At 42.2% G+C, this 25,365-nt stretch overlaps 1 protein-coding gene across 20 annotated transcripts in view; it reads left to right on the forward strand.

The window, feature by feature from the left end:
* Window positions 1-758: 758 nt before the first annotated feature.
* ANKHD1 (ankyrin repeat and KH domain containing 1) overlaps window positions 759-25,365 on the forward strand; it is a 173,003-nt gene continuing 148,396 nt past the window's right edge. For all 20 annotated transcript variants that reach the window (XM_084850861.1, XM_084850870.1, XM_084850862.1 and 17 more), the window contains exons 1-2: window positions 759-1,155; window positions 23,482-23,635. In XM_084850861.1, coding sequence (XP_084706987.1) covers window positions 859-1,155; window positions 23,482-23,635 — 451 coding nt within the window. In that variant the 5' untranslated portion in view covers window positions 759-858. The remainder of the gene's footprint in view (window positions 1,156-23,481; window positions 23,636-25,365) is intronic.

The raw sequence follows: 25,365 nt of genomic DNA on the forward strand, positions 1-25,365 counted from the left end.
CACCTTTACTTTGGCTGAATGACCCTTGGGGAGGCCCAACAATGGCGAGCCTAAAACCTTCCCGCCCTGGAACACCTGCAGATTGGAGTGGAAAATCCTACAAAATGGCAACTCGGAAGCTTTTCTATGGGATGGAGGTTGACTGAGAGACAGACCTCTAGTGTCAGAAACAGACATGAGCTTTGTCCAATCGCTTCCTAGCTATGAAGTGGTTCGGGGCGGGGTAGAAAGACAGGTGGGCTGTTAAAGGTGGGCTTTAGAGTTAATGGACACACCTTCTTTCCAATCAATACACTCTGTTTTAAGGCAGGGGAGTCTGTTCTTTCCGACCGAGACCTTCACTCGAGGGGGGAAAGGTGGAAACGAAAGGGAGCTTAAGCCAATCGCATGCCGCCAAGAGGAACATGATATGATTGATGCTTATTCTGCGCAATCAGACTTAAGAATATCTCGAACGACTGTTGTCCTGTCCATTCAGACAGCAAAGTTCGGAGAAGAATACTTGATTGACGTGCTAGTTATCGAATAAACTCGAAGCAGTTTCAGGAAGCGAGCGTGAAAGACCTAAGTGGTGGGCGGTCAGTCTAAACCGCCTCAACGTGTACTCTCAAAGTATCTTGCTGGTGGGAGGGTGAAGGAGCGCGTGACGAGCACATAGAGTGACGGATGTCTCGTCCAATAGAACAGGACCATCGGGCAAATGTGGCCAATGGAAACGGCGAAATGGGTTGGTGAGGGCACCGCGGTGGCTGTGGGTTAGGTAGGGTGTGAGAAGTTAGTGGCGCTGCTACTGTGAGGGGACGGAGACGGCGTTTCCCCCTCCCCTCCTCCCACGGCTTCAGCTTGGATCAGCGCGCGATGCTCACGGACGGCACTGCCGCCCCGACCCCCGCCGGCGATGAGGAAATAGACTCGGTGGCGCCCCGTGCTGCCCCGGCCGCCGCCGTCGAGGCCTCCACGGCCGGGCCTAACCCGCTGGGGTTGCGGGCCGTGCGCCTCTTTGGAGAGGCTGGGCCCTGTGGGCCGGCAGGCCCGGCAACAACTTCGGGAGAGGCCGGGGCTGCCGCCGCCGCCCTCGACTTTAAACTGGCGGCCGCCGTCCTGAGAAGCGGGGGCGGCGGCGGATCCGGTAGCGACGAGGACGAGGTGTCTGAGGTGAGAGAGGCCTTCGCTCCCGCCAGGCTGTCCGTGGAGTAGGAGGAGGGGCCGGAGGGCCTCCGTCTCGAACGGAGCTCCCTCCCGCGCTTGGGTACCAGCCTCGCCCGTCAGGTTTCAGAATTCTCCCTGGAGGCCGATCCTGGTCACATAAAGGAGGGTGGAGACCCACCCAGATGAGCCCCCCCGCCTCTCCGGTGTTAATGTGAGGAAGGCTGAGTCGTTCTGCTCTTCTTTCTTGCTTCATTGTGTGGGTGAAAACACCTAAAGAGATGACGGACAGTGAGCCCTGCATGTCCCGTTTCATGAGTAACACCCCCCCCCCCCGGCTCGGATCCGGATGATGGCGGAAGCGATCTTGGCTTTCTGCAGTACCTTCTTTCCTTCCTCCCCGCGCTCCAAGGAATTATTTAATTGTGGAAAGTCTTGTTGAGTTAATGTCTCCTCAGGGCCGGCGTGAGCGAGCTGTAGGAATAATAAATCTAGCTTTTAATGTTAGCTTTCACCAGTGCACCATCTAGATCCTTTTGACGGTATTTGTATTTAATACTTAACAGGTTTGCTTTGGTCGTGATGGTTATTACCGGTATACATAAGGCTTGCGTTAGTGTGTAACTCCAAATCGGGCAAAACTGAGTGAATTAGAAATCTGCTTACAAAATGCCTGAAACTTTACGTAAAATGCAGTCTGGTTTACCCCTACTAGATATTCATGTAACTTCACAGTCAAACATAACTATGCCTTAGAAGCTATGGAGAGTTATATGCAATTTCCCCCCCTTTTATGTGATACTACTTTTCTGCTTCTTGACACAATAATTCATAAGAAAGTATATTTGACAACATCATTTACAGTAAGGTTTGCAAATATTCACTTGCTCCATTGCCTGAGGTGAATAAAAATTGCTTTTACTTGTCTGGGGGGAAAAAGTGTTAAATTTGGCTTGTGTGGTGTGTGTGCAGAGCAGTGTGTGGACAGGTGGGCTAGCAAAACTGCTGACTAAGGGGGCAATCTTGTGCATGTTTAGACATGGCTGGCTGGGGAATGCTGGGAAGTGTAGGACTTTTTCTGTCTAAACATGCATAGGATTGCACTTTGAGTCCTTATTGATATAATTGTTAAAAGGAAATGTACCTTAAAATATTTGGGTATCTCTGTGTTGTAATTTGTTGCATGATTTGTATTTTTCCTTTTTATAGGCAACTTTATTTTGTAGGAATTCTTTTACTATATTGCAAATGCTTTTAAAATACCCCTTCCCCCCATCCAACCCACCACCACATACTAACTGTAGTGGGAATTCTGATGGGACTTCTGTGTAGTCTAAAGGATGTTATTAAAATCTTAAGAGGGCAGTTTTCAATTTGAAATACATTTCTAGTCTCCTAATTGGGCATGTTTGGAAAAAGTCTTCAGATCCATTTTCTCCCAGGGGCTTAAGGGCAGGTGGCATTAAATACACTTTGGAAAGATGAATCACAGCTCAGCCTAACTACAGGGTGAAGCAAGGGGAAGATGTATTACAGCACAGGTTCTCAAACTCTAGTCTGTGAGCTCCAGTCAGCTGGTCCTTGGAAAAGTTGTGGAACAGTTGAAAATATTTGTACTTGGCCCTACACTTCATTGTGTGTGTTTTTTTGCCAATGGAGATCAGGGCCATTTTGACTAAAGCCATATTATCAAACTGGTTAACAAGGCCCTGGCACAGTAAGGTGCTGGTGCAGTCTAGTAATGTTCCTTAAACATTTACCAGTTGAGGAGACATATCACAATGGCCTGGCCTAGGGTCTGCAGTTTCCATAATATGGTGCTGGTTTTGATGATATTGGTGCTGAAGAAAAAATGTAATAAAAATATGGATTATATATATATGTGATTTGTAAAACAAAACAAAAAATTGGTCTACAGTCATCCCCAGCAAGTTTCAAGCAAAAAAAGCTTTGAGAAGTGCTGTAGTAAACAAATTCATATTTCAAAGTAAAAGAAACTGACTTTTATTCTCATTCCCTAACCTTTGCTGCTTTGCATGTCTGTCACTCAGCACTCTTCTGTTCTTTGAAAATTCAAAGCTATCTCACAGCCCGGTATGTTTCAATATTTTTGCCTTCAGAGAATTATTCCCACATCAGCTTCCCTGCTGAAGAACCCCTGCGTGTCCAGTCTATTCTACCAGGGTAGTAGTGGATCTACAGAACATACTCATACATAGATTAGGGTCTTGGGGGCGTCTGTTGGGCCTCACCATTGCCCTGATTAAATTGAGGGAAAAACTAGACATAACGGTGGCAGTCTTGTGGGTTTAAACCTGGATCTGCCCCATCACATGCAAAGTGGGGTGGCTTTAGAGCAAAAAGGGAAAGTGGACGGAATTGAACTTTGTGCCTGCACCTCGCCAAAGCCTCTGGTGCTTTTCTCCCAGCCAATTTCTCTTACGGTGTCAGAGTTTGGCTGAAGAGAAGCGCTTCAAGGGCAACAAATTCTGGGTAGATAGGACATGGGTGGGGGAGGGTTTAGAACCTCCCTCCTACCTGTGTGCTCCTTTTGCTCTGTAAACTGGACCGCCCGCTAAATACATGATTACACATGCTTGTTTAAATCTGGCTACCCTAAGCAAGGTTGTTGCAGTCGCATCTATTTTGGCCATGAGAATGTACCCTGGAACACGTTTAAACAGTCCACTGTAGTTGTACATTGCAGGGGAAGATTGCTAATGGTGGGCAAGCTGTCTTTTAAGAAAATCTTGTCTTCTGTTACTTATGATCTTACTGAAGAAGCCCTGTTCAGCTCTCAAAGAATCCAAAGGTTTCCCTCAATGCAGCTAGAAAACAATTGCCTTAATATAATGAGCAGTATCCAACTATGTCAGTCTATTAATGCGAATTTCATTGTGCTGGCGTAAGGGACCTTTAGTGCAATGGCAATAGTTTAGACTTGTGTGACTGGTTTTCCGGAAAAACTGTTGCACAAGCCAACGCTGTTGGCAGTGCACTAGAAGTCCTTTACCCTAATGCAATGTAATTTGCGTTAGCAGAATGACATAGCTGGATACTGCCCAATGTGTTTTTGTCTCCCCTAATCTTGCTTGCCACCCGATCCATCTCTTGCCAAGACTGCAAACAGTCCCTTATGCACCTTAATAAATATTGAATAATCATTTCAACATGTCCATCAACTGACTGATTTTTAATCAAAGTACAAGAGAACTTATGTGAACCACTTGCATGTAAATTATACAATTTAACTGCACCACACATTTGATGCCTTAATGCTGAACAAGCTGCTAACCAGTTAATATAAAATATTTCTGTAGAGTTACAATATACTGTCAAGTCTAGAAAAAAAAACACGTTTGGTCTTTTGGTCTTGGAGATGGAAAATGTTTTTCAGAATATTGTAGAAGGCCTACTTTCCATAGAGCTTAAACACCTTCAACTTGGAATATTTTGTGTTCTCCACAACATGAAAACTGAAGTATTGCCTGAATTGGCCATATAGCATTTTAAGTTTTTGTACAAAGCAGGGCATCTAATGTAATTGGTACTAAATCGATGTAATTGGTACTAAATCGAAAGGAGAAGAAATGGCTCCTGAAATAGGGAAAAATCATATTTTTTTTCTTCCATCTTGAAGACAGTTGGTTTGGAAAGTGAAGACAAGCTACAGAAATAATTATTTGAAATATTTTTTTTAAAGAAAATGATACTTAAATGGAAGAGGTAAGAAATGTGGGGGAAGTATGTTTGCATTTGGGAGGGGAAAAGAGTAGTTAAGTGACTGTTTAGGGGGAGGGGCAGGAGGCCGTCATGTGTATTGTAGAGATGGGATGAGAGTACCTGTCAGTGGAGGCCAAGTTGCATAGTGTCAGGGGTGGGAGTTCAACACAATTTCTCATAGGGCTTAATGGCAGCCATTCACATATATGGGAAATTATAAAATGTGTACTTGGGAAACCTCTTGGGGTCTGTGCTTGTCAGGGCAGGTTTTGGCTCCACCTGAACTTAAATCAAGTTGCTGTCTGCTTGCTTTTTAGTGGCTGGGATAAAATGGATCTTTGTATATGTAGCCAGTAAAGAGCAGAATAAGTTTTTGGCATTCTTAACCTGGAAATTAAGCATAAAATAGATATGTTGATAACACCAAGAGCAATGTACCATACTCCCTTTCTTTACCTTAAACCTTGTTCAGTTGGAATTCTAGTGTAATACTCTTGGTCTTTGTGTTTTCATTATTCCCAGCCATCAGGGAGTAAGTTACACACTCTGAGACAACCCATCCATACCTCCCCCTTACTATGATAACATAGAATTGTACTGCTATCAGTTGTGTAGTCTGAGTAAAGCATCCTGGCCCTCAAGGGTTTTTTGGGGTTGTGATGACAATCATTGAAACGTTCATTTTGCTCAGCAGTTAATCTGCATGTTGAGAAGTTAGCGCTGTAAGGAAGATATACATGGAACATTAATCTTGCTGGAAGATAAATAATATAGAGGTGAGGGCAAGCTGAAACGGCATTCAGTGTTTTGAGGCTTCCTCTGTTTGTTACTCATTTTGCTCCAGTTTGTCTTCTCTCCATAAATATGGATTCATTCATTTTAAAATGGATGAGAGTTTTCCATTCTCTGGCCTGGGAAATGCCAGCAAGACTTCAATGTCTTTTTAAAAAAATTCAGATGTGAGTCACATTGCTACAGATCTATCTGAATTCAGCTAGTAATGCAGTGATTGTTGATAGTTTCTGTAGCTGGGGATACTTATCACATGGGATTCAGCTATCCTCAGATACTTGGATTCACAGCTTTGGGGTGTTCCTTATCTGAATTCATTTGATGAGAAAGTTGCAATCCTTTTGATTTGTGGATCTAACAACTATCATTCATGCATCTCTGTGTTCAAGGATAAATTATTGGAGTGCACTCAATATGAGGGTTGTCCTTGAAGACATTTTGGCAACTTCAGCTAATGCAGAATGTAGTAACATTGGTCCTTATAGCCATAGGTGACTGGGGGCATGATAAAATTGAATTTTGGATACCATGAATTTAAGAATTCAAGATACCATATTTGACTTATAAAGCAAGGGTAAGCAGAAGACAGATGAGGATTTACTGGTAGATCTCTGGGTAATTTGAAATACATTGCCAAGGATTTCTGACTTCCAACTGTTGAACAATACTGCCTAAGCGAAGAAAGCTGTGAGGCCGGGGAACCTGGACACTATTTTTGTGTGGAAGAACTGTAAACTCGGTTAAGTTCTGCTATTCAAAACAGATTGCTAGGCTCAGAATTCTTCAATTCTAAGTGTATGTCTTTTGCACCAGGCTTCTGTGTGGTGTAGTGGTTACAGTGCTAGACTGGGACTCGGGAGATCTAGGCCTCACTCAGCCATGAAGCCCACTTGGTGACTTTGGGCCAGTCACAGACTCAGCCCAACATAGGTTTGTTGTGAGGATGCAGTGGAGAGGAGGATGAGAATGTACATCTCCTTGGAGGAAAGCTGGGATATAAATGTAATACTTAAATAAAATATTGGGTTTCTGTTTAAAAAAAAGTAGATCCGCAAAACCTGAATTCTGCTTACCCCTGTTATAAAGTACAATGCCTTGAGCCCCCACACAATTGAAAATACATACAAAATCCCCAGGCAACAATTTAATCAGGCTGGAAATAGGTTTGAGGATTTCCTGATCATTTTTAGAATTTGCTCTTCTATTAAGCAAGGCTTTAACAGATAGAGTTGCTATTTTTCCAGTCACTAGTTAGAGTAGCTTTAGTTCCTACTATGCAGTGTATTGGGGTATAGATAAATGTCTTGAAATATCCTCATTAAAAGAAATATACATCTTCATAACCTCAGACTACATCTTCAAGCAGTAAAGGCTAACTTTGTAAGTGTTTGGAGGTTTTGTAACAGTCAGCCTTGCACGCACTGCATCAGCAACATTTATTTTTCTTAATCTACGTAGCACTAACTGCCACTGAAATAAGATCTTGGACTTTTTTTTAAAAGGCTGATGCTGATTGAGTATTTTGGCCTATTTAATACATTTCCACTGCTTTAGGCTTGTTGTTGTCCAAGTCCCTTCTTCACTATATTTTTTGCCTGAACAGTGAACAAATATTTTATTTTGGTGAATAAAGTGTTACACTGAATTGGACTGTACACAATTTCAGTGATGTAGGTTTTCTGGAAAATTTTGAAAAGGATTTTTTTCCAATATCCTAGATGTCTGAGATCTGATTTGTATTAAAAATAACAACTCCATATTTTTATTAGCTGTATACATCTAACATTTTCCAGTAATCAGACATATTAGAACTGAAATAGTGGTGGGGGGGGGGCACAAATAAAATGCATTTGTGGATTTAAGGGCTCAATTCTTTGTATGTTTAGGCAGAAAAAGTGAATTCCCAGCTTGTTCCATCCAGGATGGCTGCCCAGAGGGATGCTGGTAGTTGTAGGACTTTTTTTCTGTCTAAACGTGCATAGGATTGCACCTGTGCACATTTCTGTTGGAGTACTTGTAAATATTATGAGCTTAATAGCACACATGTTTTTATATTGTTTATATGTTAAGAAAAAAAGGTCCTGACAATTGTTAAGATACCAATTTTAGCACACCCGAAGAGCTGTGTATATATAATATATGCACTTATACACTTCCTTGGGATAGATGCCTGAAAACCTTAATTACAGCTTTGAAACTGCTGTTACTAAAGGTGCAATCCTATGTGGATTGCCAACAGCCCCCAAATTTGGAGGCTGTCCAGTATCCAGTGCAGGGCGGGAGGACAGCAGAGGCAAAATTAATCTGTGCACTGCAGGCATCCTGCATTTCTGCTAGATGGTTTCGCCCGTCTAGTGGCAGTGCCTTGAAGGGGGAGGGAAGGAGGCTGGGGCGGCCATAGGATACATGATATTGTTGCCGCCCTGGTCTCCTCCCCTCACTGCCCCCAGGAACACCTCTTTTTCCCCATCTTCATGCTCCGTTTTTGGAGTGTGGAGATGTAGCTGGTGCAGTTGGCTACAAGGGAGGGGGGAGTGTGGTTTCCTGGCTCTGACCTCAAAGCCAGGAGACCAGACTACCCTATGCCCCCCAGATGCTGTCTGGGGGGCACAGGATTGCTTGCTAGCTACTTTAATGAAACGTCATTTTTAAAAATGGTAAATTTTTCACAGAAAAGTTGCTTGAATTCTCCCCTATCACTGTAATTTTTTTGAAACGATTACAGCTATTTATTAAAATGATTAGATTCAGTCACTTTCAAAATAGAATTGTTGTTATTTCCCTTCTCTCATTGATAAAATTTCATCATCGTCAAACTTGTGCAATATTTTTAATCCCCTCGGATCAGATTTGGAACTGTTGAACAGATAAGTAAAGAAGGAAGGTATTTGCAGACATAATGCTCTGGGTTGCAAAACTGTGGTTTAGCAAATAAGCTCCACTCCCCCACCCCCGGCCCTAACTTAAGTGTTCTACCCAGCTAGATTCAAATCTTGATGAAGAGGGCATCTTGGTTACCCGGGGAGAGCAAACCTATGGCCACTAAACACTGTCTAGAGGGCCATAAGTTTTTTGGTTCCCAGAAACCATGCTCCCCGCCCCTTCCCCCGCCCCCTCATAGACAGTGTGGTTCTTTCTGCGCCAGCTGCTTCTCCATACTTGCAAACAGAGCACGGAGAGGATGAAAAGGGGGAGGGGAGGAGACAGCGGAAGCCTCTTTACGAGGCTTCGTATGTGCCTTGCATCCTCCCCCCCGGCTCCAAGTTCATGGTTAGATGCACGAAATTGTGCATCTAGCAGAAAATGCTGGGCAGCTGGAGACAGAGGAGAGGATCCCCTGAGTGCTCCAGCCACCCTGCATAAGATAGTCACCAGCCTCCGAGTTTGGAGGCTGGCAAGTATCTTCATAGGATTGCGCCCTTAACTGCAAAAGTAATGCTTAACCGTCATTAGGGATCTCAGGGCACTGATTTGGGGAACACGTTGTCCCAACAAGTATGGCTGTGCTGAGGAAGTGCACAATCCTGTGACATTATATCTACACTTGAAACATCCCTTTTCTTACCTCACTGTCATAATTTATTGTAACTCTTCATTAATATGTTTGTCTGTCCTCAATTCTCATATAAGATGTTAGAAAGAGAGGTAGGCTCTTGTTCTAATGCATAGCAAGATGGATTTTCTGGTTGATTGTACCAAAAACAGAACAGTGGTAACTAATGTTACATGGTAGTATAAAATATATGCCACTGTTATACTGGCTTTTATTTGATTCTGTTCCATAATATTGCACAGGGCAGCTTCCAAAAATCAAACCACCATACATAGCAAATTAAACCAATATAAATACAGCCAAAACTATATTGTATGTAACTTAAGTGTTAGAAATATTTCTATTTTGAAATGGTCAGTTTATACCCTAAGTATATGGTATAGAGCAGTATGGGCCACAATAAAAGTGCCTATTACATATGCATTTTGCATACTGAAGCAACTAGAAATCATATATGACTTGTCTCTATAAACAGATATAGTAAAATCATATTCATTGATCTAATGAAGGTTTTTTAAAAAACTGTTGAAGACATCAGGCCTGCGTAGTAGATGTGGCTGTAACCTCCTCCAAGATTAGCATCAAAACCTGTCTAAGTCAGCCTCTTTCTCCTTCTGCTTCATTTTGCACAAAACTTTACTCAGATTATTTCTTGTGAGCTTTTATTAATTTTTTATTAAGAATATATATTGCATTTCTACAAATGTCACTAAGGTGGTGTACAGCGGTGAGAAACCCCCCAATAAAAACATTAAAACCATATGAAAATAACACTAAAACTACTACTCACAATTTGAAAAGCCAAATTAAAGAGGTGTGTCTTAACTTCTTTCTGAAAAACTGAAAGAGTGGGGGCCAATCTTAGTTTTGAAGGGAAAGCATTTCATGGTTCATGAACGACGCAGGAGAAAGCCCTTTCAAGTATGCCCACCTCTGCCAATGGGACTGTCTTCAAAAGGGCACCTTTTGCAGAGCATAACAAGACAGGCCGTAGTTCAGTTGTTAAGTCATGTCCAACTCTTCATGACCCCATGGACCATAGCATGCCAGGCCTTCCTGTCCTCTGCTCTCTCCCGGAGTGTGCTTAAGTTCATATTCATTGCATCAGTGATGCTATCTAGCCATCTCATCCTCTGCCGTCCCCTTCTCCTTTTGCCTTCAATCTTTCCCAGCATCAGGGTCTTTTCCAGTGACTTTTCACATTAGGTGGCCAAAATATTTGAGCTTCAGCTTCAGTCTCTGTCCTTCCAATGAGCACTCAGGGTTGATTTCCTTTAGGATTGACTGATTGGACCTCCTTGCAGTCCAGGGGACTCATAAGAGTCTTCTCCAGCACCACAGTTTGAAAGCATCGATTCTTGAGCGCTCAGCCTTCCTTAGAGTCCAGCTCTCACAGCCATACATTACTACTGGGAAAACCATAGCTTTGATTATTCAGACCTTTGTCAGCAAGGTGATGTCTCTGCTTCTTACTACGCTATCTAGGTTTGCCATAGCTTTCCTGCCAAGGAGCAAGCATCTTTTAATTTCATGGCTACAGTCACCGTCTGCGGTGATCTTGGAGCCCAAGAAAATAAAATCTGTCACTGCTTCCATTTCTTCCCCTTCTATATGGCAGGAAGTGATGGGGCCAGATGCCATGATCTTAGTTTTTTTAATGTTGAGCTTCAAACCAGCTGTTGCACTCTCCACTTTCAGCCTCAACAAGAGGCTCTTTAGATCCTCTTCGCTTTCTGCCATTAGGGTCGTATCGTTTGTGTATCCATTTTAGTTTGCTGATTCCCAAGATGTCGATGTTCACTCTTGCCATTTCATGTTTGACCACCTCCAGCTTACCTTGATTCATTGATCTTACATTCCAGGTTCCTAAACAATATTGTTCTTTACGGCATCGGATTTTCTTTTCACCACCAGACACATCCACAGCTGAGTGTCCTTTTGGCTTTGGCCCAGCTGCTTCACTCTTTCTGGCGCTACTTGGAAATACCCTCTGCTCTTCCCCAGTAGTATATTGGACACCTTCCAACCTGAGGGGCTCATCTTCCGGCATCATATCTTTTGGCCTTGTGATACGTTTCATGGGGTTTTCTTGGCAGGAAGACTGGAGTGGGTTGCCATTTCCTTCTCCAGTGGACCACATTTTGTCAGAAGTCTCCACCATGACCTGTCTGTCTTGGATGGCCCTGCATGGCATAGCTTATGGCTTCACTGAGTTACGCAAGCCCCTTTGCCACAAAAGGCAGTGATCCATGAAGGGGAAGACAGGCTGTATCCAGGCCTAAAGCCATTTAAAGCTTAAGACCAACACAATGAGTTGAATCCAGAAAACAATTGGCAACCAATGCAAATAATTCAATATATGAGTGATACGATCACATCATGCACTGATTAGCCGTCTAGCTGACGCATCTTGCACCAATTGAAGCTTCCAGACACTCTTCAAGGGTAGCCCTACATAGAGGATATTTTAATAGTCTAACTGCAGTGTAACCAAGGAATGGATAACAATTGCCAAGTCAGACTGCCTCAGGAAGGGTTGCAACTGGCGCACTAAACGTAGTTACACAAATGCACTCCCAAGCTACAAAACTGACCTTTCAGGGGAAGCACAACCCCTTCCAGAACAGGTTGAAACCCAACCCCTGAGCATCTCTGCCTTGTCTGGATTTAATTTCAGCTTGTTCACCCTCATCCAGTATTTTATCGAGCCCAGGCAATTAATCCAGCTTTGGCTGAAATGGAGTATTTCTAAACATTGCATGCATTTTGCAAAAATAAAGAGTTCATGGCTGACACTAGAAATGTCCCACAACTAATTTGAGAATTGTTAAAGCATGTGACATAATTCTGTTTTCAGACATGCATCCCTGACAGCCAGTGGAACACCCCCCCCCCCCGCATTCTGAGGCAGATTCAGGTTTGTGAAGTGTGAGCCCCTAGAGCAAAGCACTCCTTTCCTGCTCTGTGTGAGAGTACTGGCCCCAATGTGTTTGTGCTTGTCTCCTGAATTCCATGGGAAAGTGGTAAAAGTTTCAGAATTTTCTAGTAATTGTGGTGTGTTGGGCCACTAGATGTGACGCAGGAGATCTGTGATCAAATTCTCCCTCATACCTATTGTGCCAACTTTCACTTCTCCATCCAAACTTACCAAATGGCAGCAGTGAGGAGGACTGATAGGGTCTCAGGACCCAGAACCTACTGTGGCATCATACTAGGCAGATCAGGAAGCATGGGAACTACATTTCCCACAGTTCTTGATTCCTGGGATGCTGTTATGAGCACATGTTGAAGGCAGTAGGCCTCCTAATGGAAGGCCCTCATGCCCTGTTGGGCTCTCAATGATATCAAGAACACAGTGAGGTTGCTCTCTTCAGGAAGGATAGGGAAGGGCATACTGGGGGAGGTGTTGCTCTGTATATCAAAGAGGGCATAGGGTTGAGCAGACTAAAATATATAAAAGGGGTACACTTTTCCACAGAAGCACTGTTGGTGACAATACCGGGCTCCAAAACTAATATGGTTCTAAGAATGTACTATCGTTCTTCAAACCAGAATGCTCAGGATGATCTTGAGATGGAATACGAAATCAGGGAGGCCTCTGAATGAGGAAGTATTGCAGTAATGGGTGACACTTACCCCCAGATTGACTGGATCAGTGCATGTTCCAGTCATAACAAGGAAGGTACATTTTTGATGCCCTAAATGACTGTGGTCATGGAACTGACCAGAGGGGAGACGACTCTGGATTTAATACTAAGTGATGTTGCCCAGGACCTAGTATGAGATGTAAATGTTGTTGAACCAATTGGAAACAGTGACTGCAGTGCTATCAGATTTAATATATAAGTGAAAAATTGCCCAGGAGGTCCAACACAGTCACATTTGACTTCAAAAGAAGAAACTTCTCTAAAATGAGGGAACTGGTGAAAAGGAAGTTGAAAGGGGGAGTCAAGAGAGTTAAATCCCCTCAAAATTCTTGGAGGTTGCTGAAAGCCACAATAATAGACGCTCAGCTAAAATATATACCACAGGTCAGGAAAGGTAGCACAAAGTCCAAGAGGTCACTGGCATGGTCAACTTTCTTTCTTTCTTTCTTTCTTTCTTTCTTTCTTTCTTTCTTTCTTTCTTTCTTTCTTCTCCCGCCTTTTTTTCCTCCTTAAGGAACCCATGGTGGTATACATAATCCTCCTCCATTTTATCCTCACAACAACATCCCTGTGAAGTGGGTTGGGCTGAGAGTCTGTGACTGGCCCAAAGTCGCCCAGTGAGCTTCCATGGCTGAGTGGGGACTAGAACCCGGAGCTCCCGACTCCCAGTCCAGCACTCTAGCCACTATACTACACTGGCTCTCAAGTGATGACCTGAGCTAGCAATGACCGACACTTAAGCAGTATCAAGGAAACTATTAGAGAAAAGAGGGCTTTCATCAGAAAATGGAAGGCTTGCCCAAATGAGGAAAACAAAAGAGAACAAGCTTGCATAAAGGAGATACAAGGAGACAATAAGAGATGCTAAACATTTTGAAGAGCTTATCGCTAACAACATCGAGGCCAACAATAAATCTTTAATTTAATCTTTAATATATCAGAAGCAGGAAACCAGCTAGGGAGGCAGTTGTACCGTTGGATGACAGTGGAGTTAAAGGCGTACTGAAGGAGGATAAGGATATTGCAGAGAAGCTGAATTAATTTTCTCATCAGTCTTCAGTGCAGAAGACATAGGACAGATACCTATCCCGGAACTGATATTTTCAGGAAGGGAGTCTCAGAACTGAGGCAGATAGTGGTGTCAAAAGATGTAGTTCTCAACCTTATTGACAAATTGAAAGTAAGTAAATCACCAGGCACAGATGGTATCTATCCTAGAGTTCTTAAAGAATTCAAATATGAAATTGCTGGTGTTCTAACCAAAATAGGCAACGTGTCCCTAAGATTAGCTTCTGTACCAGAGGACTGGAATATGGCCGATGTAACAGCAGTTTTTAAAAAAAAGAATCCAGAGGGGATTCGGGAAATTACAGGCCAGTTAGCTTAATGTCTGTTCCAGGTAAATTGGTTGAAAGCATTATTAAAGATAAAATTAGTAAGCATATAGAAAGACAAGCCCTGCTGAAAAAGAATCAACGTGGCTTCCAGAAAGGTAAGTCCTGTCTTACTAACCTTTTAGAGTTCTTTGAGAGTGTCAATAATCATGTGGACAGGGGTGATCTGGTAGACATTGTTTACTTGGTCTTCCAAAAGGCTTTTGGCAAAGTCCCTCACCAAAGACTCCTGAGCAAACTTACGGAATAAGAGGAGAGGTCTTATGGATCAATAACTGGTTAAACAGAAAGTAGAGAGTAGGAATAAATGATAAATTCTCCCAGTGATATTGTAATATCCCAAAAGATATTGTAGAGCTGGAGAAAGTGGAGAAAAGGGCAACTAAAATGATCAAGAGGCTGGAGCAACTCCCCTATGAGGAAAGGTTACAACAGCTGGGATTGTTTATCTTGGAAAAAAGGAGGGTAAGGGGAGACATGATAGAGGTCTACAAAACTATGCATGGTGTGGAGAATGTGGATAGGGAGACATTTTCCCCTCTCTTTCATAATACTAGAACCCCGGGGTCATCCCATGAAGCTGACAGATAAAAGGAAGTACTTCTTCATTAAACTTCAGTTAAACTATAGAATTTGCTACCACAGGATGTAGTGATGGCCACCAATTTGGATGGCCCCCTTTAAAAGGGGGTTGGATAAATTCCTGGAGGAAAAGGCTATTAATGGCTACTAGACCTGATGGCTATATGCTACCTCCAGTATCAGAGGCAGTATACTTATGTACAGCAGTTGCTGGGGAACATGGACAGGTGCTATTGCATTCATGTCCTGCTTGTAGGTTTCTGGTTGACAGCTAGTTGGCCACTGTGTGAACAGAATGCTGGACTAGATGGACCCTTGGTCTGATCCAGTATGGCTGTTATGTTCTCTTTGGAATAGGCTTGGGTAAAACCCAGTTCTTTTTATCATTTTCTCTCCCTATCCCAGAAACCACTTTTACCTGTTGTTGTTCAATCATTAAGTCGTGTCCGACTCTTTGTGACCCCATGGACCATAGCACGCCAGGCCTTCCTGTCCTCTGCTCTCTCCCAGAGTGTGCTCAGGTTCATATTCATTGCATCGGTGATGCTGTATAACCATCTTATCCTCTGCCATCCCCTTCTCCTTTTGCCTTCAATCTTTCCCAGCATCAGGGTCTTTTCCAGTGACTTTTCTCTTCACATTAGGTGGCCAAAATATTTGAGCTTCAGCTTCAGTCTCTGTCGTTCCAATGAGCACTCAGGGTTGATTTCCTTTAGGATTGACTGACTGGACCTCCTTGCAGTCCAGGAGACTCGTAAGAGTCTTCTCCAGCACCACAGTTCAAAAGCATCGATTCTTCGGCGCTCAGCCTTCCTTATAGTCCAGCTCTCACAGCCATACGTTACTACTGGGAAAACCATAGCTTTGTTTATACGGACCTTTGTCGGCAAGGTGATGTCTCTGCTTCTTACTATGCTGTCTAGGTTTGCCATAGCTTTCCTCCCAAGGAGCAAGCGTCTTTTAATTTCATGGCTACAGTCACCGTCCGCAGCGATCTTGGAGCCCAAGAAAATAAAATCTGTCACTGCTTCCATTTCTTCCCCTTCTATATGCCAGGAAGTGATGGGGCCAGATGCCATGATCTTAGTTTTTTTTAATGTTGAGTTTCAAACCAGCTTTTGCACTCTCCACTTTCACCCTCAACAAGAGGCTCTTTGAATCCTCTTCACTTTGTGCCATTAGGGTGGTATCGTCTGCGTATCTGAGGTTGTTGATAATTCTCCCGGCAATCTTAATTCCGACCTGTGATTCATTCCAAATCAAGCTGGTGGTGCTGGTGATCCATACTACTTTCCATTGTTACAATATTAATATTTTCCCTGCCAGTACTACGTAGGGATCTAGTCTCAGTGTTTTGGGAGGCCATGCTTCAGTGATGTGGGGTGGAAAATATTTCCAGTGCTTTATTTTTCTGTGGAAAGTTATCCTGAAAGTTAAGTTCATTAGTAGCGATGAATGGATTCCAATCGAAAATACAATATTAGGCAAGCTTGGTAGTTTCAAAGTGTAATTAATGTTTTGTGGTGACTATTGCTAGGACGTATGTGAGAGAACACACATATGTCATTGAAATACATATATGTCTCAGTGTAAAATGAAACTAATTAATAGTGACAGCAAAACTGAAAGTGCCCAACACTCAGTGGAACTCTGTTGAAATCGGTGAGTGGTTGTCAACATATCATGCACAGTTCTTTGGGTTACTAAAATGTTACTAAAATGTACTGGCGTGTCAATAGTTTTCAGTGGCTTTGTTTTTTCTTCCCTTAAAAGTTTAAACAATATAGCAGTTGCTTTTGTCTTTAACTCTTTACAAGTATTCCGATAAGAATATCAACTTAATATAAAGTTTAAAGCACCTTAAGGGTGGTTTAATCCCCCCCCCCCAGTATTTCAGGTCAAATACTTGTGGTGTATTGGACAAAACAGTAACATGGGATCTATCTATCTAAAGTATTTTTATCCTACTCCTCAGGCAAAAGGGCTCCCAGAACAACTTACATATAATTAGTGAAACAAGACAGCCCCTGTGTGCAGGTTTACAATCTAAAAGGACATATCACACAAGTAAATAGGAATGGGGAAGGAAGAGGGAAATAAACTAAATCTTTTAACAGGGCTGGTGGAATGGGCCCCACTTCCCCCTCTCATTTCCTTCAATATGGCTTTGTGGATTGGCTGCTGATGTCAGTAGAGGGAGGAGGAGCCTTCATGGGGGTGGACTTCAGCAGGGCTGGTGGTATGGCCCCATTTCCCCATCTCCTGCTTTGTTTTCAAAATACAAGTAAAATAAGTGCTAAATTAGATTACTCTCTAGGGTATTAGAAAATTTTCTGATGCAGATTACCCTATGCAAATTAATTTGCATTGGAAAAATTTCCAATTCAAAATTTTCTGGAAACCCCAGTGACTAAGTGATGGTACATCGGATTGAAGTGGTTGCTGGAGAAGCTTACTCAAGTTGATATGACCAGATTTATTTCGTATTCCATCTTATGCCAGAATATCGTTATATGAGGACATTGCCAAATTACATTGCAGCCCATTTTCATCTTCAGCATTTTGTCAGACAAAAAAGACTGGATACCAATGTGTTCAGGACATGGGTTTTGTTGCATTAATCTTCGGTCCGTTGATACTATGCAATGAGAGAAATATCTGCGTTGTGGAGGGATGAATCTGTAGTCGTAAATTATGGAGAATGTACCGTATGAATTGTTCTTAAGGCTGTGTCATGAAATACGCACTTGATTGTAAACTAGTAAAATGTGTATAAAGTATGTGTGTGTGGTGTGCAGCTAGGGTGTCCATATGTTGAAAGACAATGATGTGTGTTCTGTATTCTTGTGCACAGAGTACAGGGACACATTACAGCGCCTCTGTGGATTCCATCTTGGCAGAGGCCTGGCTATGCAGTGTTGGGGGTGGGGAACAGGCTTCGACCTTATGACAGTGGTGTCCTCACTTACAAATTCAAGTAAGCCCACGTCTGTTCTTCAGTATACTTGTATTCCCCTGTTGTGGAACATGTAAAATGATTACTACTGCTAGCATGTCTGAGAGTACAGTTGAAATGCCCCCAATGTTATACAGTTAATTAGAATGAAAATGAGGCTGGTATTGAGGTCTTTGATATGTTGCCCTTGATATGTTGCCTACTGACTGAAGTCTAACGCTCTTTGTAGTGCTTCATACACTCGTTTCCCTACTGTGATTGTTGTGACATTTCCCACTTGAGTGGAATCTCCCAAGGTGGTTTCCTTCTCATTGTTCTTGCAACAACTCACCTGCTTATATAATCCTTGTAACAAGATAGGTGTAACTTTTGCCTGAGTGCTGAGGGCTATTCCAGTCTGGTGTCAATGGAAGTGATGAGAAGCACAAAATGTTTGTTCTAGATCAGCTTTGTTTAGAGATGTGAAGGCCTGGAGAAAAACCACAAAAATTTGGAAGACACTTCTTTTCCTGAGGACTTTTCAGCTTCTTCTAACAGAAATATTGGAAACTTTGGGGGAGCATTGAAAAAACTACCTGTGAAATATTTTAACAACATAACAAGAGCCCTGCTGTCCAGCATTCTGTTCTCGGTGTCCAACCACATGTGTATTGGAAGCCCGCAAGCAGGACATGAATGCAATAGCACCCTCGTGTTTTTCAAAGGCATGCTGCCTCTGATGCTGGAGGTAATATATAGCCATCAAGACTAGTAGTCATTGATAGCCTTATCCCCCATGAATTTGTGTGATGCCCTCTTAAAGCCATCCATGTTGGCTGCCAGCACTACATCTTGTGGTAGTGAATTCCATAGTTAAACCATGAGTTGTGTGAAGTACTTGCTTTTATCTGCCTTAAATTTCCATCAGCATCATTTCTGCTTTGCAATGAGTGAAATGCTTCTTGAGGTGCGATTTAACTCACTCAAAATTTGTTGTATGATTTTTATATAGGACCATTTACAGCATTAGTGAATAATACGGTATTCATTGTTTTCACTGGTATACAGTTTTATCCAATTGTAGTCCTACTTAGGATAGACCCATTGAAATGAATGGTATAATTCGGACTACCATTGGATACAGCCCATAAAGCTTTAACTTGATATCCAGATATGCTGCTAGTACTTAATATTGTGGTTGTATGAGACTTTGGCTTGGTTCACACGTCGCAACAACCCACGGTCCCACTATGCTGTGACTATGCTTGTCATCTAAGGCCTTCCTCCAGGTGCCTCCTCTGAGGGAGGCTCGGAAGGTGGCAACAAGGGCGAGGGCCTTCTCACTGGTGGCCTGTGATTATGAAATGATCTGCCTGGCGAGGCCCACCTGGTTAATATTGTTATCTTTTTGATGCCAGGTTAAGACTTATTCTCAGACGTTTAGCAGCATATGATAAAGGTTTTAATTCAGTCCTGGGATTTCTTGTTGTTGACTATTAAAATTGTTTACATGTCTGTGTGCACGCACTGTCTTTTTATATGTTTGTATGTAAATGGTTTCAGATTATGTACAATATTGTATCTTTATGGTTTTTAAATATAGTAAATGCAATTAAAATGAAATCCGAGCCCAGAATGGTGGGTTGTTGAGGAGGAACAACCAACACTTGTAACCCAAGAAAAAACCACATTTGCAACCCGAAAACAAACCAGGGTTACAAATGTGGGTTTCTCTCAGAACAGACCATGGAGGGTTACTGAGTTGTAATGGGAGCAGGCAGGAGACTGGGAGCAAGCATGCTCGCTCGCTCCTGTTTGTTCATGGCTAGCTAGATGAGTTTGTTTTTCACGTCTCAGCTACTCTGGGTTTGTTTAAATCCTGGGTAGCCAAGTCGTGCGAAACAGATCTTCTTGTCTAAATAATACTCTTTCTTTTGCTTACCACAAAATTTGTAGTTTCTATTTTCATCTCTTACTTCCCTACTATTCAGATGGCAGTGGTCTGCAGTCCTCCTTCTAGTACTGGGTATATTCCCAGATTTGCTTGTACAAAACTGAAACTTTTATAATTCTTAGGGTGTAATCCTTTACACACTTAACCTAGGAGAAAGCATTTTATGTTGTTGAAGTGGTAAAACAAGCTTTGGTTTGATAAGAAAGTAAATATTGCATATATTTCAATCTTTCCCCAGAATTGTTTTTCGGGGTTGGGGGGGGGGGAGTGGAATAAAAGAAAACCTGGGATTTTTCCACAGATTCAAAATTACCAGAAACTTGACATCTTTACTTGTGTTTCTATGTAACTGAAATCGGAATGCCACTAGTCCTTAGAAACAGAAAAATTGATGTGTTTAAGGAGTACATAGAATCATAGAGCTGAAGGGAGTCTGAGTATCATTATTCTTTCTGTCCTTTCCCCCTCTGCCAGGGTAAGATCTTACGCCAAAATACTTCTTGTATTTTAATCCATATTGTGTATTATAGTGGGGAGGAGGAGGTATGTGTTAGTATGGGAAGTGAGACAAGTAAGGACCACACATGCATGTTAAAATATTCCCAGGTCATTTGAATACATCATGCAGCATATAGCATGGACAAATGAAAAGCCTTCAGGATTGTTAACCACATAAAGGAAAATTCTTTCCTAAACTGAGAAATGGCAGTTCAACTGCATATGAGATCCATATCCATTCAGTGTACCTAGTAGAAGATGAGTGGATATTCTGAAACCATGGGTATGTGTGCAAGGAATAGACAAAGCTGTTCTTTGAGGGTTGAGTTTAGGAAAATGAATTCAGTCTAGAGATACTTTTTCTTGACATCACAAAATACACAAGGGCGCTGTTCAGATGTAATGCTTCCGATCACTTGGAAGATCCACTTGGAGGATCTGGAACAAACTCTATGCTTGCCCGCACTCTCCCCCTGTATACCATGCTTAATTAGTGACCTAATGGTAAGCATAGTTTGCAGTTAATCTGAACTGGCAAAATGTGGTTTGGGTGAGCCCAATATGACTCAGATCATATTGGAGGAACAGTACCTGGTACATAGGAGAAGAAGGGAAATCTTGTCTAAAAACGAGGTGTGCTGTTGAATTTTCTGGTGTGTGAATTTTCTGGTATTTAACCCTTTGGGTAAAATAAACTGTTCCTAGATTAAGACATTGATATATTTATATTCATAGCTCTTACATAGAAAAATATAGCGGATTACCCAAAGGTGTTTTTTTAAAAAAATTGAAATTATGATAGCAGACATTTAGAATTACATCTGTGTTCATCAAATTAATATCTCTAAATTTCAACAGCCAGGAGTTAGCTGATTTTCAAAGTTGAAAATGGGAGCTTCCCTGCTGTCTGGGGTCATTCCTACCCTCCAGATGTGTGTATTTGCAAGCCTGACATAAAGATATTTTCCGTTTAAAAGCCTGGCATTTCTTGGCCAGAAATAGTGAAATCTGTACATTGCAGACTCATAAGTGTAAATGTACTAGTCCACGTACCTGTATCAAGCTGTCCTAGGGTCAGTCTTTCTCTGACTGGGTTCATACAACACAACAACCCATACTCAAGGTTGAGTGTTGTTGTTGAACTGTGGGTTGTTGTGTTGTGTCAACCCAGCCACGCTAACAAACCATGGTTTGTTAACCATGAACAACCCATGAAAAGAACCCATGCTTTCTTGGTTGTTCATGGTTAACAGCATGGCTGGGTTCACACAACACAACAAACCATGGTTCAACGACAACCCACACTCAACCCAGCCTATATACCTTCATACTGAGAGGCAAAGTTCATTCGTAAATATTATGAGATGTGCAGTTCTTTCCAGCTGAAATAGGCTAATTCTGTATGTTAACCACACTACTTGGAAGCACAGAAATCAGTGGGAATTAGCCCTTAAATAAATTTGTGTAGGGTTGATACGTGTGAGTCCATACGCAACTGAACACTTGATGCAAAGATACCTTATAGTTCTTATTTACACAGCTGATCCTAGGTGCTTATTCCACAGACAACTTACTAAAAACAGACGCCTTTCAAGTGCTCCTAGTTAAACATCCTTGCCAATCTTTTGGACAGAAATGTTACCTGTGTAAGGCTACACACACAAGAATCTCCATTGTCATCCTCACTGTTTAGATTTTTCCACAAGGGGGAGAATTCTTAAATGTCATCTTGAAAGAAACAGTTACCCCAAAAGACTCTCTCGCCACCTCTGAAAATATACATTGTTCTCCTCCTCCTCCCAAATCAACATCAAAAGCAGAAGTGGAAGCAAACTCTTGGTCCCAAGCTTCTGTGCTAATATGACTACATCCTTGTCTCAAAGCAGTAGCCCTGAAGTGGATCAACTAGTTTTTGACCTTGCATTTTGAAATATTTACTTAAGTCACTTAAACTCATTGATCTGGTTCAAATGACACGACAGCCCACTGTGGCTTACTTTATCTGCGGGGGCTGTTGCGTCATGGGTGCCATTTTTGCATGGTGCCCAGCCTGCTATGGGTTGTAGTGTTTTATGAACCCAGGCGACAGGGATTGTCTGAGCATAGAGGAGTAATGTAAGGGTAAATTTGAGGATAAATTAAGCTGTGGTGGGCTGTTGTGACTTGTAAACAGGCAGATTATGACAGGGTTCACACAACATAACGACCCACACTCAAAGTTCAGTATGGGTTGAACCGTGGGTGGTTGTTGAACCGTGGGTGGTTGTGTTGTGTGAACCCATCCACGCTAACAAACCATGGTTAACTAACCATGAACAACCCACAGTTCACAACCCAACAAAAAACCATGTGTTGTCTTTGTGGGTTGTTCATGGTTAACAAACCATGGTTTGTTAGCGCAGCTCGGTTCACACAGCAGAACAACCCATGCTTCAACAGCCACCCATGCACAACCCATATTCAGCCTTGATTGTAGTGTGAACCCAGTCTGTGTCTAGTTGTTATAGGCATTGTGAACTACCAAAACTTAGTATCTATAGGAGAATCTTGTTGAAATTTCAAAAGTAAAATTAATCTTAAAAATTGGCAGTTCTTACTGAGCAAACACTTATAGTTTAAAAAAATCCTATTTCTTGATATGGAATGGATGCACAGATTTGAAAATATTCATTGTTGGCTTACTAAATTAGATACAGATGCATTATGTTTTCACCACTAGTTGTATGACAGTTCGTTTTACCTTTTTTCTCAGGAAAACAAAATGCAGTACAATCCTATGCACATTTACTCTGAAGTAAATTCCACTCAGTTCTTCCTCCCAGAATTGTGCATAGGATTGCTGCCTAAAACACTGCTTTGCCCCAAACTAGTTTTCCTGTGAAATTGTCAACCTGAAAGAGGTGACAAATTGTATTCAAGGTTCTTTATGTTTATGGTCAGAGCCTCTGTGAAATCAGTGGAGAGGATTCATGGGTCCTGCACCAACTGGAAGGAAGGACCAATTGTTGGCAAGTTCAGCAATTAGCGGCAGTCTACATTTTGTCTACAGTATGGTCTAAAATGACAAGTTATGCCATGTTAAAACTGATTGTAAAGCTGTTCAGCTGATAGTGTTGGATCTGAAATTTCATGCTCCAGTAACATTTGTCCTAGAAAGTGCATCCATGTATCAGCTGTCATATGTTAGCCTTGGCATAATAGCTCCCAGCTTTCCTCTGGTTTTGAATAAATTTATTGAATTCTGTTTCTTCAAACAGGTTGAGTCATTTATTTTGGACCAAGAAGATCTGGATAACCCGGTGCTTAAAACAACATCTGAGATATTTTTGTCAAGTGCTGCTGAAGGAGCAGACCTACGAACGGTGGACCCAGAAACGCAAGCAAGACTAGAAGCCTTGCTGGAAGCAGCAGGTAGCTTCTTTTTCCTGTTTGGTAATGGTTTCCTTTTGGGGGAACTGTTGACCTGAAAGAATTACTGTCACATTGCATTGGCACATTAACAACTTGAAGTTGAAACTTGCACCACAAATTAAATTTCTAGAATTGAGCTTTTTTTTTTGAAGGAGACACCTAGGAGAGTTTAGAAGTGGTTATGTCAAATGTAAGACATAGCAACAAGCTAATCTGCAAGGCTTTGCACAGATTCTACTGTAGAGATTGACTTGATTATCTGAGCTAAAGATGCAAGAATAATGCTTCAAATCATACTAGTGGTAAGTTAGGGATTTCAAGATAACGCTATTTAATAAACTACTTGAAACTGGAATGTTTGCCATGCAACATACTTCTTAAAGGAGAATTTGACTTTCCCCTTTAGAATTAAGTGCAATAAAGGTACGTAAAATGGTGGAGTATAAACAGGTTCCCATTCAAATTCATATTTGGATAAAAGTGCCTTGTGGTTGGTAGTAATAAGTCAGTTGGATATTAGTAGCTGGGGAAGTATGCAATATGCAAGCAAAATGTGGAAGTGGAAGAAGTAGAAGAAAAAATCAGAAGACCACACAATGGCTGTGGAGTGATAATCCACACTCAGGGTTGAGTATGGGTGGTTGTTGAACCATGTCCAAATTACCCTATATGCAGCCTTGTTTGTCAATTTCCTTTTAGGTTTCCTACTACTTCAGAGATCCCTTTGACAGCTGAAATGTACAAGGAAATTGACTACATATATCAGGCAGCCATAAGTGCACTCCTGCGCACTTGCGAAAGACACCCCCCCCACCCTATCTGCACAATTTTGAGGGACTGATTTTTTAAAAAAGATGGCAAACAAGTGATGGTCCTTCCAAAATGCCATTTTGGCATTGGTGGAGGGGCAGACATTGGCGAGGGAGGATGGAGGCGGCATTGGCAAGATCGTGAAGAATGGCATGGGGTTTTTTTTGGCCAATCTTGCCGAATGGTTCTGTAACTAATCCGGGCAATCCATAATAAAATTGCTGTCCTGGATTTGGTCGACATGACAACCAAGAATGCGTATGAACAACCCTACAACAGCCATGGTTCTCCAGGCGGCTTGTTCATGAAAATTAAGCCACCCTGCGGAGTTCGGGCTACGAACCCAGTCTCAATATATGGAAACAGTCCCTTAATATTAGGCTATAGTTTCTCATGGAAAATGGGGTGGGGTTGTAATGGGTTGGTTCAGATGTTTTGGAGGACTGGGAATGCAGGCTTGCTTCCCTTGGTTTCCAGCTTTGATCAAACCATATGCGTGGTTCAGGCATAGCACTAAACAGTGGTTTGGTATTATGGGAATGAGGTTGCACAAGCTTCACTCTCATTCTCTCCTTTGCTTGGGTGAGGAGGAGATTGAAAGATTGAGCATTTGCTTTAGATCCTGAGTGGGGAACTGGCAGCCCCTGGGGGCTTTCCTCACCAGACTATAGCCCCCTTTCTCATCCCCCTGCAGCAGGTAGAGTTGAGAAGCCTCCTAATTGCAGCCTGGGGTGCTATGGTAGATGGGGGCGAAGCTGGTGAGGGAAGAGTTTGTGGTTTATTTCAAATAACAGGAGTTAGAACAAGCCACAGATATCAAACAAGAACTGTGATATCGGGAAACCTTTAAACGTGGAAACTTTAATCTCCTTGTGTGCTTATAGGAGGAGAAGTAGCATGGATGGCTGAAGCTTGTGGAG

This window comes from Heloderma suspectum, chromosome 4 (genome assembly GCF_057233095.1).
Source record: "Heloderma suspectum isolate Gila_16-S chromosome 4, 16-S_ref, whole genome shotgun sequence".
In the NCBI taxonomy this organism is placed as follows: domain Eukaryota; kingdom Metazoa; phylum Chordata; class Lepidosauria; order Squamata; family Helodermatidae; genus Heloderma; species Heloderma suspectum.